This window comes from Haemaphysalis longicornis, unplaced genomic scaffold (assembly GCF_048455015.1).
Source record: "Haemaphysalis longicornis isolate Haplotype H1 unplaced genomic scaffold, Haemaphysalis longicornis Haplotype H1 scaffold_10, whole genome shotgun sequence".
Taxonomy (NCBI): Eukaryota; Metazoa; Arthropoda; class Arachnida; order Ixodida; family Ixodidae; genus Haemaphysalis; species Haemaphysalis longicornis.
Window position 1 is genome coordinate 151,393,952 of NW_027526204.1, and position 14,671 is coordinate 151,408,622.

Below are 14,671 nucleotides of genomic sequence, written 5' to 3' on the forward strand. Positions count from 1 at the left end.
CATGGTACTAAAACACCGGGAAACTAGTTTACACCTCGCGCTAGAACGTAACGCGTGCTAAAAAAACAGGGGGACACTCGTTTACGCCTCACGCTAGAGAACTTCCTGCTTCAAAGACAAGAGACCTGTGAGGCAACGCTGTGTGCCTCTACCCCCCAACGGTTTCATTTCCGTTTGCAAAAACGCCAAGGTGCCAAGAATGCACTATAGACTGAATGCTTCGCCCCTCCCCAGGTTTCATGTTTGTAGAGGAGGCCTGGGGTTTTTTGTTCCTCACATCTGCTAACCCCGTACCCCTCATGCCTTGGGTGGTCCAGTGGTTAGGTTGCCGGTTTCGCAGCGTAAAGGTCTAGGGTTCGATTCCTGGGACGGGGCAATGCCCCCTAGGGGCTCGGGCTGTCGGCGTCTCATGTCGTCGTAGTAACCATACCTCATCTAGTCATGGTACTAAAACACCGGGACACTCGTTTACGCCTCGCGCTAGAACGTAACGCCTACTAAAAAGAACACCGGGACGCTCGTTTACGCCACGCGGTAGAACGCTTCGTGCTTCAAATACATGCGACTTTTACAGCAAAGCTGTGCGCGTTAAAGATCCCCAGGTGGTCAAAATTAATCCGGAGCCCTCCACTACGGCGCGCCTCATCGCCTGCGTTGCGTCGGTGCATTGAACCCCACAATCAATCAATACAGCTAAGCTGTACACCTCTGCCCCCAACGGTTTATTCTCCATTGGCAAGAACCCTAAGGTGCCAAGAATACACTTATACACTGCATTCTTCGTCCCTCCTCAGGTTCCACGTTAGTGGAGATGGCCCCGGATTTTTTTCTTGAGGCGCGCGCTCCCAACAGCTGCTGGTGCATGCAGGTGTGCCCAATTGCTTCCTGCTGCTGCTCCTTCCCTCCTCGCTACTTTCCCTCGCGTTTCTTGGCCTCGCATTTTCCCCCTCTAAACTTCAAAGAAATTTTGCGATATGTATACTTCAGTTTTTGTAACCATTTCAAACAATGTGCTGTCCAACAACTTTGTATCTATTTCAAGAAAATGTGTTGCTTCATGCGCTGTTTGCTGTGCTTTGTAACTGTTCCCCCTACGTCAAGCTAATGCAGCAGCTTTTAGCTAAAGAACCGGTCAGTGTTTCAGCAAAATAAATTGAAATTGAAATGTAGCTGCGTATGCACTCTCGTATCTACCGAAACTAGTTAGTGGGAACGGCGCATTGGAAGGAGCGAAACACACGGGTAAACGCCGGCCGCATGCCACGGCTTCGCTGGTTAACCCCCTCTGCGGAGTGCACGGGCCGGAGGACGAAGGAAACGTTAATTAGTGGCTCTCTCAGTCTAGAAAGCCGCGAGCTGCAGCAGCTTGGACTTTTCTTTCTTTCTTTTTTCAAGCCCCTCGCTCGTGACCACGAAAGGTTTCCACGTCAACAAAAGGCCACGCGGGCAAATTGAGCCGGACGGGTTACCCGACTGCCTGCCTCCGCCGGCAAGCATCCTTCCATGCCGGAAGTACACAGGTCACGCGACCCGACGCACGACCTCATCGCGAGCCGCGTGCTCTGCTTTCCTGGGACTTTGTTCTTGCCGGGAAAGCGAGTGAGTTCTAACATTGTGTCACTTCCCGGCCTGGTTTGGCTTCTCTCCTAACACCTGCTGGGGGGAAGGCAACGAGAGAAGTTGAATCTACCCCGTTGTCACACGCTTTGACGACCTCGGATAATCAATTTCTGATAGTAGAGAGAATGCGGTTTGAATGCGTAGCCTCTTGCCGCGTTGAGCACGAGGAAAACTCTGGAACTGAACAAAGTAGACGAGGAACGGTATTCTTAACATCGGAGCTGTTGTAGCTGGCCGTAATGTGTGGCGTGTAACGCGTAACGCCTTAAAAATACCAAGAAAATGCCGAGCGCTCGTGAGCGCGTGCCACGCGGCGACAGCCGAGCGTCCCAGGCTGGAGCGGGGGCTATAGCAAAAGAATAAACAAGAAGGCGAAAACCCTGAGGAGCGCCTCACGTAGCCTAGCAACCAACAACGCCACAGCTGGAGCAACACCGTCTCCGCGGAACTTCGATGCGACTTGAAGAACGCCGCGCTTGCGTCGTGCACGTACGCGCCGCCGCTGCGCCCCAGCTGTCGTCAAGCGCTGTCGCGCATGTAATGCTTGGCATGAGGAACAGGACGATATTGATGCATATGACGATGTCTACTACTATCACAGTGCTAAGCGATGACGGAACACGTAAGTCGTTATGCAGACTGTAGCCAGGCACAAGCCTATCCAGGTACCGGCCTAAGGGACATAGCCACAACAAGTCATTCCCTCGTAGTGGGTATGTGCCGATCACCGAGCCACAGTTATAACCGCCATCGTGCAGCATACCCCTTGGGTGGTGCGATGAAGAAAACGCAAACCGCCTCGCTCGTGTGTACATACCGCTGGCTGTCTCAGCTGGTCTTTGACGTGCGACCTTCGCAACGACTCCCGGTTTCCGGCTACGCCTTCTCAACTAAGAATAAAGCCTCCTTAGACAGCCAGCAGTAATGTTCACACCAGCGAAGCGTTCTGCGTCTTCTTCACCGCACGACCCAAGGGGTATGTTGCACGATGACGGTGATAACTGTGGCTCGGTGATCGGCACATACCCACTACGAGGGAATGGCTTGTTGTGGCTATGTCCCTTAGGCCGGTACCTGGATAGGCTTGCGCCCGGCTACAGTGTGCGTTGCAAAATAAACAATTTGAAACTTGTACAAACGCGTGGTGAAGTATCCTTCGGTGCTCACGTCCTTCAGTGCTCTTCGGTGCTCACGTAGAAATAAATCCTCCGCCTTCGCTATGATTCAAGCCTTGCGCGACTTAGTGCAAGCTTCGCCAGTTTTTTTTTTAAGTGCGAATGCACTTCTTAAGCGAGCCTGAAGCGTCCGCCGCCGTCCGCATGGCAACAGCTGAGGGTGCGCGCGCTCCTCGTCTTCCTTGGCAACGGGGGGAGATGGGCGCGCGCTGCCTGGCCGCTGACATGGCACATACCCACGTGGGGGATTGGCCAAGAATCGGGCGTGAGAAGGGCTAATGCACCTGCTTAAAGGAGTACTGACACGAAATTTTAAAGCTGAGATCCGCTCTAGCAATCAAGTACAACGACAACACAAATAGGTGTCTGTGAATAAATGCATCTTTCTTTCTTTGTAGTTGTGTGTGTGTGTGTGTGTGTGATCTCTCTTTCGCGAACATTACCGAACCGCGCAAATTCAACTCGTGCATCCACACTTTCACATTCTTCCCCTCGGGGAAATGCGGGGAAATTTTTTTGTGTTTGCTCGTCTCCGCGAAACTGTCGCTGTTTCTTTTTGAAAGCGCGCAGGCGGTTTTATTCTAACGTCATGAATCTTTCTGTTGTAGCCGAAATAGGCCGCTCTATATTAGTTATCCATTTACAGATCCAAAAAGGACCTAATCAGCCGGGCGAATACGGGAGCAGAAGCCACTGGAGTCCTGGTCAGAGGGCTCCCCCTATGATCCTCCCATCCTTTTCTCCCGTTCCCTTTTTCCTCCATCTTTATTTCAATAAAGTTTGTTCAGTCAGTCTAAGAAAATGCACGACGCTTTCGTAGATGTAGGTTGTTTAATATCAGTCAGCGAGAGCTCGCTAAACAATCCGAGACGTCGTACTTAGGGTATCAAATGGATCTGACGCTCTCGGCCGGCAGTAAGACGTAAAGAATAGAGCTTTACTAAATAAGCTTTTAGGGGGGGGGGGGGGGGGGGTAGACAGTGACACGACTTTTTTACCTTAACAGTGTCTGTTTGGAGGGCGATTTCTAACTTTTTTAATTTTGTTAGCAGTTGTTGAATGAAAAAGGAACTATTCCTTGAATCTACGGCACTTGGAGAGACTTAGAGGTTTAATAGAGTGCGTTTGACCCTTTTCACGACGCTGGCGGATAAACTTCTAGAAGTTCTGAACTGTTGGATATTTGTACAACTCTAGACGGAAAAACAGTTACGTAACTTTGGGGCTTTAATATATATTAAGGGGTTGCTGGCAAGTCGTTTACGCTTTTTAAACTCGCTAGGGAGGAAATTTACAAATATCTTGATATTTGTTCACATACATTTGTACCCTCGATCTCAGGCCCGTAAAATTATAGATCTTTGGCTGTCTAAAACTGTGAGCTTTCCGAAGAAACTTTCGTAAAAGTGAAATTTTCTACATTCGTATCAGTAATAACTTAGCTTAAAAAACAAATTAAAATAAATTTTCGGGCTTCAGATACGTTGAGGAACTTGGGAAAGCACGTTTATTCCCCTTCACCCCTGTAGCAGTGAATTTTTGAAAAAAACTAGCGTTTGTTGTCCTCCGAGTAAGGCAACGAACTCCACAAATTTCCAGCCCCAAGGCCTAGTGGTTGGGGCTGAGCAATGGTGAGCCAGTCAGTCCGCCAAAAGTACTAGCCTGACCAAGGATAATTTTTCTTGGAGCCGTCAAAAAATTAAATTTGAAGTCAGTATATTATGCTAAAATTCTGCTTGGGAAGCCGTGTACTTCGTGCTGCGTTGACCGTGGATAGACGTTTCCATTACCACCGAGCGTTAGACGTGTTGCATGAAATTATCGAAGCGATAAGTAGAACACGCTGGGAGAGGGGGACACGAAAAGAAAAGACATCGAAGGTCGACGACTTCGGCCCGGCTGCGTGGCCTGGGAGGGTGGGAATCTATTACGCTCACAAACGACCTACTGCTGTAATGGCGTGTGGACGATATGGTCCGCCATACAGGGGAGCCCTGCACCGAAACCATACGCCACGCTGCGGACGGAAGGTCGTTACCTTTCCCGTTTCCTGCTCGGCGTATCGGGCTCCGGAACAATCGGAAACGCGTTGTGCGCGCTTGCTGGAACGGACACCCTTCGCCATCGACAACAACAATGGTTGCGAGACGAATTTGGTGTCGTTATGATGTAACCCTCCCCATTACCGGTTGTGTCACCTCGAATCTCCCTCTCCCTCGCTCGCTCCTCTTCATACGGCACGTTCGAAACAAGTGAGAGTTTTCCTTCGGACGAGTGCGGAGGCACTCGTTGCAGGCGTCCACTCTGACTAAAGTGGCTATTTGGGCTTGTTGGTTCTAATACTTCGGCTCCAAACTTTGGCTGCAAACTTTGACGGGGCACCAATAGCGACTAGTGACTTGTTCATGCTGCCGAACAACCTCGGATTTCAGTAGTGAGGTCCAATGGTTTTGTCAGTATCATTGACATTATGGTCTGTATAGCGGCGAAACTCAGAAAGTAAAAATTCAGCCATGTTTTGTACACCGGCAATAACAAATAATTTATGCTACAGCTAGATTTTCCCAGGCCTTTGTACCATTCGTAGGGTCAGTGTGGTGTCCCAGTGCTGGTGTGTGATGTGGCTTTTCTGTGCATAAGGATAGATGCCCTTCGGTGCGACAAACAGCCGCTCTTTATCACCGCTTCTCTCCAACGTGGCGAACCATGGCTGTAAACAAATTGCGGGATCACGATGGTAGTTTAGTTTTATCCTACTTCGCATGCGGGACAAAGGCGCACCTGCGATGTGACGAATGCGGAGATGCAAGCGTGGACATTGCATTTATTTTGTAAGTAACCCAGTAACGTGCCCAATGTCCAAAAGAAACAAACGAAGGACGAGGTGCATGCAGCATCAGCGAACTAAACATTAATGAAACGAGGAGTTAGTACGGCGGCAATACGGCCCCACTGCTATTGACTTTTTTTTTGCAATTGAAGGTTCTTTCCAGCTGTCAATATTTCATTTGGCGAAAATCCCTTAGGCTCGTGTCAGTGAGACGTGCAGAGGGCAACAAATTTACGGTTTCCAACCATATGCTACAAACGGTCTTTGCACGATGGCGAATGCAGTTTTCAACGAATTCATGAGACAGACATAAAATAACAAAACAGCCCGTCAGCAGGAGCAGCCCCGGTCTAAAAATAGCAACCAAAAAAATACCACAATGGCCTCAGTTTTCTACCATGGGAGCAAGGTTAAAAAATGCGAACAGAGGGAATAAAGCTGCTGTGATCAATATCTCTAAAAAAGTTAACAGGATGTACTAAGAATAATTTATAAACAATTCCCGCATTTCTTTTCTCTGGTAGCCAATGAGATTAGTGTCCAAATTTCCACGCTTGTTTAGCTATGGATGTACAATAAACTTTAGTGCTTGCAAGAAGCATCCCGTCCGTAGGCGGGGAGCGTGCTAGCGATTTATACCAGCTTCGAGTGCGTGAATCACTTGTTGAAGAAAAAATCTGAATTCTTCATTGAACAGGAATACGAATACACTAAACGGAACCTATATATATATCACTGAAGAAGACGATTTTATGGCATGAGAAAAATAGCTGAGTTGAACTTTAGTACAGCACATTAACAATAAAACGTAGAGCCATCTTTTATAACCGAAAAAGTATTTTTATATGTCCAAAAGCTTCCCAAACGAGGATACAGCAGTGTAAGTGTGTAGCGAATAGGACAAGGAAAATTTTTATTTTAAATGTTATTGCGAAACATTGGCGACGTCATGATAGCGCAGCACCGGCAGCGGAGGCAACATTTGGGTTAAGCCTTTTAAGTGGCCCGTCCACGTCATGCCACCATGCTACGCCATGTTAACAAATTTTACAACAAATATTGTGAAAGCTACGGTTCGGGGTTAAGAAAAAAACCACGCAGATTTGCATGTCAGGCATTTTTTGCTACCAGATCTAGAATTTCTTGCTTAAATTTTTTACGTATTTAAAGCTTGAGTTTTTTTTAGACTATTTTGCAACATCCATGCATCGTTTCTCTTTTGAGTACTTTGCTATTCCCCGTGATGCCCCCAACACGGACTCCTGATATTACTTTGCGCCCGTGCCTCCTCTCAGTCTGTCGTTGGTGCGTCTACCTTTGATTCTAATGGCCCTATACTGAGTCCGTCCTCCGCCCATGTGTTTCCTCGACTCGGCTGCGCGGACAATACCACAATCAGTGCCCGTTCGGAAATCACTTACGAGGATCTCCTCAATTGGAGGCTCGAGTGGAGGAGGGATTTGGAAGGAACACTGGGGTGAAGGAGCCACCTCTACCTCTGCAGTTCTACTCGGCGAGCGATAAGAAAGCGTACTCATGTTGTCCACGAACTGCATGTTCTCAACCTGAGCCAAAGAACATCGGTTTATCCGCTGTCGCGCCATTATGCGCACTTGGGAAATCTTGCACCGAGACACCGAGAAGTAAGTGTACCGACACTTTCACGTGCGGTATTCGGTTCAGATGGACGGATGGGCGGACGGACGGACGGACGGACGGATGGATGGATGGATGGATGGATGGATGGATGGATGGATGGATGGAGGAATGAATGAATGATCGGATCATGAATGAATAATCGGATCATGAATGAATGAATGAATGAATGAATGAATGAATGAATGAATGAATGAATGAATGAATGGAGGAAGGAAGGAAGGAAGAAAGGAAGGAAGGAAGGAAGGAAGGAAGGAAGGAAGGAAGGAATTACCTTATTGAAGCAGGAGTCCGATGGCTGCGGCTAGTCAGCCACGCTTATAACACACTTTGTAAAGGCGACTTGTGAGAACCTAAGTGGCAATCCTTTCTTATAAGGAGGAGTCACCCCTCACATTTTAATTGGTTTCATTTTACGGAGCAATGCACTCAGATAAGGGATCTTGCATACCTAGCGAGAAGGCAGACCATGACCATAAGGCATGAAAAAAAAAAAAAAAAACTGCTTGATTCCTGTCATAGGAATCGGTAAAATACGAAAGTGAAATGTGCACCGAAATCTGCAGCTGAGCATGATTTGTGGATCGGCAGCTGTTTTGTGGGTGTGCTTGGCGAGCGACGTACTGCTGGCGGGTCGCGTCAGAAAAGGGGTATGGCGTCATTTCCGTGACAGATATGACGTCAGTGAAATCTTGGTTTATCCCGGCATAACACACTGTCGTGTTAAAATATAAAACCCGAAAACGAACAAACCCAAGTATAGCGTACTCTTTAGTACTAAAGGTTGCTTCCCCGCAAGAAGACACTGTGAGCGGGGGTGCATCCTTTACAGACCGTTTGTTTCGTTGTACTGGCGTCATTTCCGTGACGGATATGACGTCAGTCAAATCTTCGTGTATCCGTAAATAAAACACTTTCGTGTTAAAAAGGTTAGGAGGGGTATCAGACTGCCAAAAAGAGCATTTAAGAAGAAGAGTACGTGTGAATGGACGCAATTGCAAATGATATCAAGAGTATACAATGAGTCGGCGCAGACGTTATCTGCGAACTTTCCTTGTCTGGGAAAAACTTAATGGTTGAGATTAAAAGATGCTTCATCTAGACGCCATTAAAATATGCTTCATCTAGACGCCGGCGACTGAGATTGTTGAATTGCCGATATTGTTGTTCCTATAGTGAGAGTGGTTGATCAGCTGGGGATTTCGAGTCAGCACTTGGGATAATTGGAGAGACACTCCCGGCCAGAGAGTAGTTATGTGTGGTTTCTAGAGTAGTATTCCAAACCATGCGTACTTGAACGTATAAAATGTGGAGGTAAAACAGGAGATTTGTGCTCAAGACGCAGCAGATAGCATGCCCCGTCTGGACGAAATAAAGAAAGCAAGAGGTTAATTTCCAATTACACTTTCATGGTTTGTTAATTTTATGACATCTAAAAGTGCACAAGCGTTCACATGAGCAGGCAGGGAGACCGATTTCCGGGATTAAATTTAATATCTGTTAAGAGCACATTTTATCAACGATGGGGATGATTACGGCGATTAGGTGATGATGGTACATTAATTTATTAAGTGGAGAGCAGTCCTTGACTCGAAAAAAAGGTTTAAGAGATAAAAAAGGTTTAGATTAGATGGAAAACTGCAGGAGGAGAGGAAAAACAAACAGAAATGCTGGGAGGAATCCCTGGGTAGAGCCCTGTTTGCTGTCGCGCACTGGGACGGTGCACGGGGTCTACGGGATAAAAAAGAGAACAGGCGAAAAGGATCGAGGACTGGAAACGCGCGCACTCATGGTGCACTCGGGGAATATAAAGACGTTCGTGTAGACGTGTAGCTTTAAGAAAACGGAAAATGGCTTTTGTCGTTCTTGTGAACCTCATGGTATTGGCGGTGAGCGCGACCACGGGCGGTACTGCAAAGCGCGTCTCCGGGACGTCGGCTTAGGGATTCTGGCATTTGTCGTCTGCTTCACTTGGGCTCGTGCTCCCTGCTGTTTCTGTGCGCTCGGTTGACGTCTGACATGCTTGTCCACACCAGATTTTGCGTGTGCCTAACTTTTTATCAGAATAATAGGGTAAAATCACATACACTAGCTCGAGGCGTGAGTTAAAGTATAGTTTTGGATACTGCTGCGGAAGAAACATTGCCGGCGTCGCCCCATTACTTGCGAAGCCGGACCTGTTCGGAGCGCGAAGAGCCGGAGCTAGGCGTCGGCTTCTGTATTAAGCAATCTTTGGAACAAAAGCAACAGCCAGCTGCTAGTAACCGACAACAGCGAAAATACAAGTCCAAAATGAATTCCAGGCCTTCGGGGCTGTCGGCTTTGGCAGAAGGCATTACTATTCTCGGTAATCATATGTAAGGTAAAACAGTTTTTGCAACCTTGCCGAACGCTACAAAGTAGTGTATCACATCACTTTGCGTTGCCATATGGCATGAAAGTATACCGACATGCACTATGGGATGAAAAAAACTTTCGGTTGAGTTCCAAATAACCCACTGTGTGTATAGGCGCGTGCTGGTTTTATACCAGGCTTCTAACCAGTATGGAGGTTTATTGAGCAAAACAAGTCACATCTGCAGTAAAGATAGAGTTACACTATGTGAGTTGAGACCTGGAGGGATATTTCGGTGCATTTTCCACTGCTTCCCAATATTCCGATATGCTTTACAGGAAAACTGCACTCAGGAGGAGAAGGAGGAGAAGGAGGCGGAGAAAAGTTTAACAGTAAAATCGAGGTGCATGACTAGTGGCCCGGGTCCTCATTTCAGGACACGAGAGTAACAGTAATTTTCTTTAATTCATAGAACGCCATCCCGAGTAGGCCGGAATTTGTTGTTTACGCATGGACGGGTTGGAAAACAATGAAGAACTGCTTGGAAATCTTGATCGGTTTCGATTCTTGTGAAATATGCACGTGTTCTATTTATTGCGTTCGTTAGCGAGTATATGAAGCCTTCAACACCGTAATCATGTCATAATTTTTCTGGTTGAGAGTAGTTTGTTATGATAACGATGGTACGATAGAAACTCCGGGCACAAAAGCCGCCTTCGAATACTCTGGACAACGTTGTCTAGGGAGTGATCGCGGTGGCGTACCACCAACGTTCTCATTGTATTTGCATTTTAATAAGCCATGCACGCTGCGGATATGCACTTTTTTGCACGCAGCCATAACGAAATCCTATTTGGGAACAAGGTGCTGTATGCCATACAGCCTGAAGCAAATATCCACACGACCTTTGTGAGCCTCGGAAATATACCTAAACTTACTAATAAGATTTTTGTGACGATGCAGAAAAATGATGCATTGGGCACAGAAAAGAAGAACATTCATCTTATACAAGTCAACAACAACGAGAGAAATAGAAAACAGAAGAGATGCTCTGCGATGTGCGTGTAGAGGCCCGCTGTTTGGTACTTAGCATTAGACTGAGTCTTCTGAGTTGAGTCTTCATAAGAGCATCTCAAAAATACTGTAGGGAAGCCTGCGCATTTTGAATAATTATTGAGGAGTTCTAAGCGCTGAACCTTGCGAATAAGATAGAAAGGACGAAATACACACGACCTTCTGGCCGATTCGTGTGTTGCAAACTTCTGAAAGATACAGCTTGAAATCATTTAGATGTGTCAGAAGCTGGCAAAAATACTTTAATTACTAGAAATACGCTTTTTAATGCACTAAAGCGTCAAAGAGGGCGATATTTAGCACAGCCTGCGCAGGTACTGCTGCCCCTCACAAGCGGAGTGTAGCAGACGACAGCAGCGTGAGTCCCTAAGCCGACGTCAGAGCCAGAGGGCGCCACCCAAACATCTCGCCGCCAATAGTGACCAATGCTCTAAGGTTTTTCTCACCGTGGAAGCGTTTCAGTACCCAACAGGGTAAAGCGTCATCTTGCAAGACCTTCGCTTTGGTAATCACGTTGCTCACGACAGCGTCGGTATGTGGGTGACGGACGTGCTTACATTTACTGGTACTTAGGCCATTCATCTCCTTTGAGTATGGCTGACAACGCTGCTCTCCTGCTGCTGTTCCACAGGTGCACGATCGGCTGTCGGACTCCGAGATCCGGCGCGTGTTCCGCGTGGCGTCTCGGGACCAGGTTCCCCCGTACGAGCTGGTCCAGCTGCGCGCCCGGAGGCACCAGCGCACGCAGCGGGACACGGCGGCGGGGGCCGGAGACCGGAGGGCCGTGTCGCTGCGCGCGTTCGGGCGCCGCTTCGACCTGCGGCTCAAACGGAACCGGGACTTCGAGCAGCGCGCCGCCAGGCTCCAGATGCTGGCCGCGGAGAGCACGCCCAACGGACTCGCCTACACGCCGCTCAGGGCAAAGGTATACGCACCAGCACGTCTGTCCTCGTGCACGCTTCGCTATACAGAGGTAACGAAGACTTCGCCTGTGCTATGATGCCATTCTGGAGGAGTAGCGAATCATTTACACCCCATGCCAAGCTTCACGTGCAACTCGTGTCAGCGGATTTCTTTCGTAGTTGGCAACAATCAGAAACGGCCACCGAGGTTCGGTATTGAACCCTCAGCTCAATGAATGACGTGGGTGGGTGCATCTCCCAAGTTCGTCTTTCCTTCCTGGTTCGGAACATGGTAGATCGAGCACCTGTACATGTGACGATAACAAAGATGCGCTTACAATGTGCACCTGACTTCAAGTGTCATTCATCGCGTCACCAAGGGGCTCTCTTCACCGGTGCTCGAGCTCAATTAACTGTCCGCTGCCCTCGAACCTTGTGCAGGACGAAGAAGCCTCGGATGATCTCTGGCCCGGAGGAGGTGCCTACCAGGACCACAGCAATATGGCAGCCCTCGTGCTGAGTCAGGACAAGATCGGACGCCTGCGCATGGTGAGGACCCCGTGAATACCCGACGACACGTCACCCACGGAGACCGCGCCGGCACTTTCACGATGCTCTTCCCTCCTCGTACAAGAACATCAGTATTCGTCACACGCAAAACAAGCCTGGACAGGCTGACTGGTATTACACCCAAACTGAAGTGCCTAGCCTGTGAAATTGTCGAAATTAAGTTGGAAGCCTGGTGGAGGGAAGCGAACGGCTGGAAAGGAAAGCCTGCGGAGGAGAGGGCAAACGCGTTCTGGCGAAAGCAAGAAAGAGGGCGCCGGAAAAGGGGAGGTTCAAAGCGGACGCCCCTCATAAATAAAACACAAAGAAAACGACAGCCGCGCCCAGCCTTTCCGGGAGAAGCCCACATGAATTACTTTATAATGCAGATTCAAAGGGCCACGCTGTGGACACGTGCACAGCCAGCTGCCGCTAACGGGCACACCACTGTTCGGAGGCACAGCGCAGGAAGCACCGGGTACCAGCCGAACAAATTCCGCAGCAAAAGGCGCGGGCTTTGCGCGTCCCGGAGGCTTGCACATAACCCTCACTTACACAGCGAAACGTCCCCTTATTTTTTAAAATCAAAACGATCGACTCATTTTCCGCTTCAGCCTCGAAAATTCGCTCATAACGCATTCTTTAATGCTCTTTTAAACACTGCGATACCACTGTACATCTTTTTTTTTTCAAGGCACAGAGCTTAGTACATAACGTGAGATGACCCCGGTGGGGCGGAAATCATCGTTGTTTATTGTTACCAGGTTTAACATAACAATGTTTTGTTTCCTTCCTAATAACGAGACCAGCCATCGCTGCAGTAGGAGCACTATTACATTGGATTAGGAAGGCGGCGGATCAAGGAGGAGATGAAAGGATTCTTTAATGAGACCGAAGAGGTCAAACCAACACAGTGCTGGGCTTGCTACTTTCATGGTTAGGGTGCAGTGCCGAAAACTATGACGGAAAGGAGCATACACAACCTAGGACATAACACATGTGTGTAGAATACATTTTCGTGGTTTTTCTGCACTCTACGAACATTTTTGCATTCGCGCGTGTCGATGTAGACCACGCCCCTTCTTTAAGTGAAAAAAAAGAGACCACGGACAGAGATAGTGATCACGGTACAAGTTTGAAGACGCCAATGCTATTGCAAAGTCTTGCAAGCAATTTACCGACACTGCAAAAGTTGTATTTCTTACCAAAAATAATGCTAATCACACCAAACTTAAGAGATATCGCGTGGGCGTTGGCCCGATTGCAACCGTTGACTTGAGCCCCTCAAACCAAGGTTGTCCTGCGTTTAAGCATAGCTGTATACTCTGCTGACAAGTACCACCCCAGGGAGAAACTGAGCATGTCCTCTTGACATGGGTAACAAGAGCGAATGTTTTATCGCGAATAGAATCACAGTGTTTCACTGAGGCAGAAGCCCGGCCACTCTTAACAGTCTATTTCGAAACTATTAAAGCGGACGGTCGGAAATTAAGGAGTTGCTATTGAAGACTTTTAGGCTATACCTGTTTTTTTTTTTTTTTTGTAGTTCTTGTTAAACTGACAATGCTTAGCAGTATGTAATAACGTTGCTGCAATGTTGTTAATAAGCCAGTGTAAGCCAGCGTAAGACAGCGCGTAAGCCAGTGTTATACGTTGTGCTCAAATGCTTGAGCAGGTGTATCTTGCTTAGAAAGGTGGGGAGAGCAGTTCGTGACTCATGGTGAGAACTGCTCGTGCTACCTTTAACCATCCCTTGCCTTTTTCTGTTTTTTCTTTTTTAGTGTCTCTTTCTAATGTAATTTGAGGTCGTTCAAACGGTCATTCAGAAGCGGCAGAACTGCCTGTCCCTCAATGGTTGGTAGACTACGTCAACTTTGGTGTGACGTGTAATTAGGCCCAATGTATCAACACTATGCGTTCTGTAATAGATACATTAGGAGCGGCTATAGATGAATGGGCTGTAATATTCATAGTAGTGTGAATACCAGCCTCAGTATGTAAAACCTGACTTACTTGTATACCCACAGCACATTAGGGGGCCTTACAAACATTCTAACTTGAAGTTACATACTTCTTAGTTATACGCCACGCTCTATGACGCCACAGCAGGACCCTATTTATTTGGCTGCATGACCCGTATAGTACCTCAAGTACATCATTGTTTTGTTGTCCTATTTCCAGGCATGCAATGTTTTACGCCGGCGAAGACATCATTCGCCGCCCATTCATTAGCGAACGCACCCATTCTAACGAAGTACTAATCGGAATGCGAGAAAATAGTTCTGTTTGATGCCATTTCGCACTATGTTGTTCGTAAGATGATGTTAAACGCATTTTCGAAAACTGAGGATTGCCCAATATATCGTTAAGACATGCGCCATTCTCCGAACAAAAATTTGAAGGGACTGTAGTCACTGCATATGGTCTTTTTGCGTGATTTGAAGAAAGCTACGTTTGCAGCGAGCGGTCACAGGGGATGCAAGGGAAAAGACAGGGCGGTGAGCCCAGCACCCAAAAGGCTTTTAGAGGGATC

The 14,671-nt window shown here is 47.7% G+C and overlaps 1 protein-coding gene across 4 annotated transcripts in view; it reads left to right on the top strand.

Annotated features, from left to right (window-relative positions):
- Window positions 1-14,671, top strand: part of LOC144159654 (A disintegrin and metalloproteinase with thrombospondin motifs like) — a 305,956-nt gene that overhangs the window by 255,371 nt on the left and 35,914 nt on the right. For all 4 annotated transcript variants that reach the window (XM_077691280.1, XM_077691279.1, XM_077691281.1 and 1 more), the window contains exons 3-4: window positions 11,322-11,615; window positions 12,034-12,141. In XM_077691280.1, coding sequence (XP_077547406.1) covers window positions 11,322-11,615; window positions 12,034-12,141 — 402 coding nt within the window. The remainder of the gene's footprint in view (window positions 1-11,321; window positions 11,616-12,033; window positions 12,142-14,671) is intronic.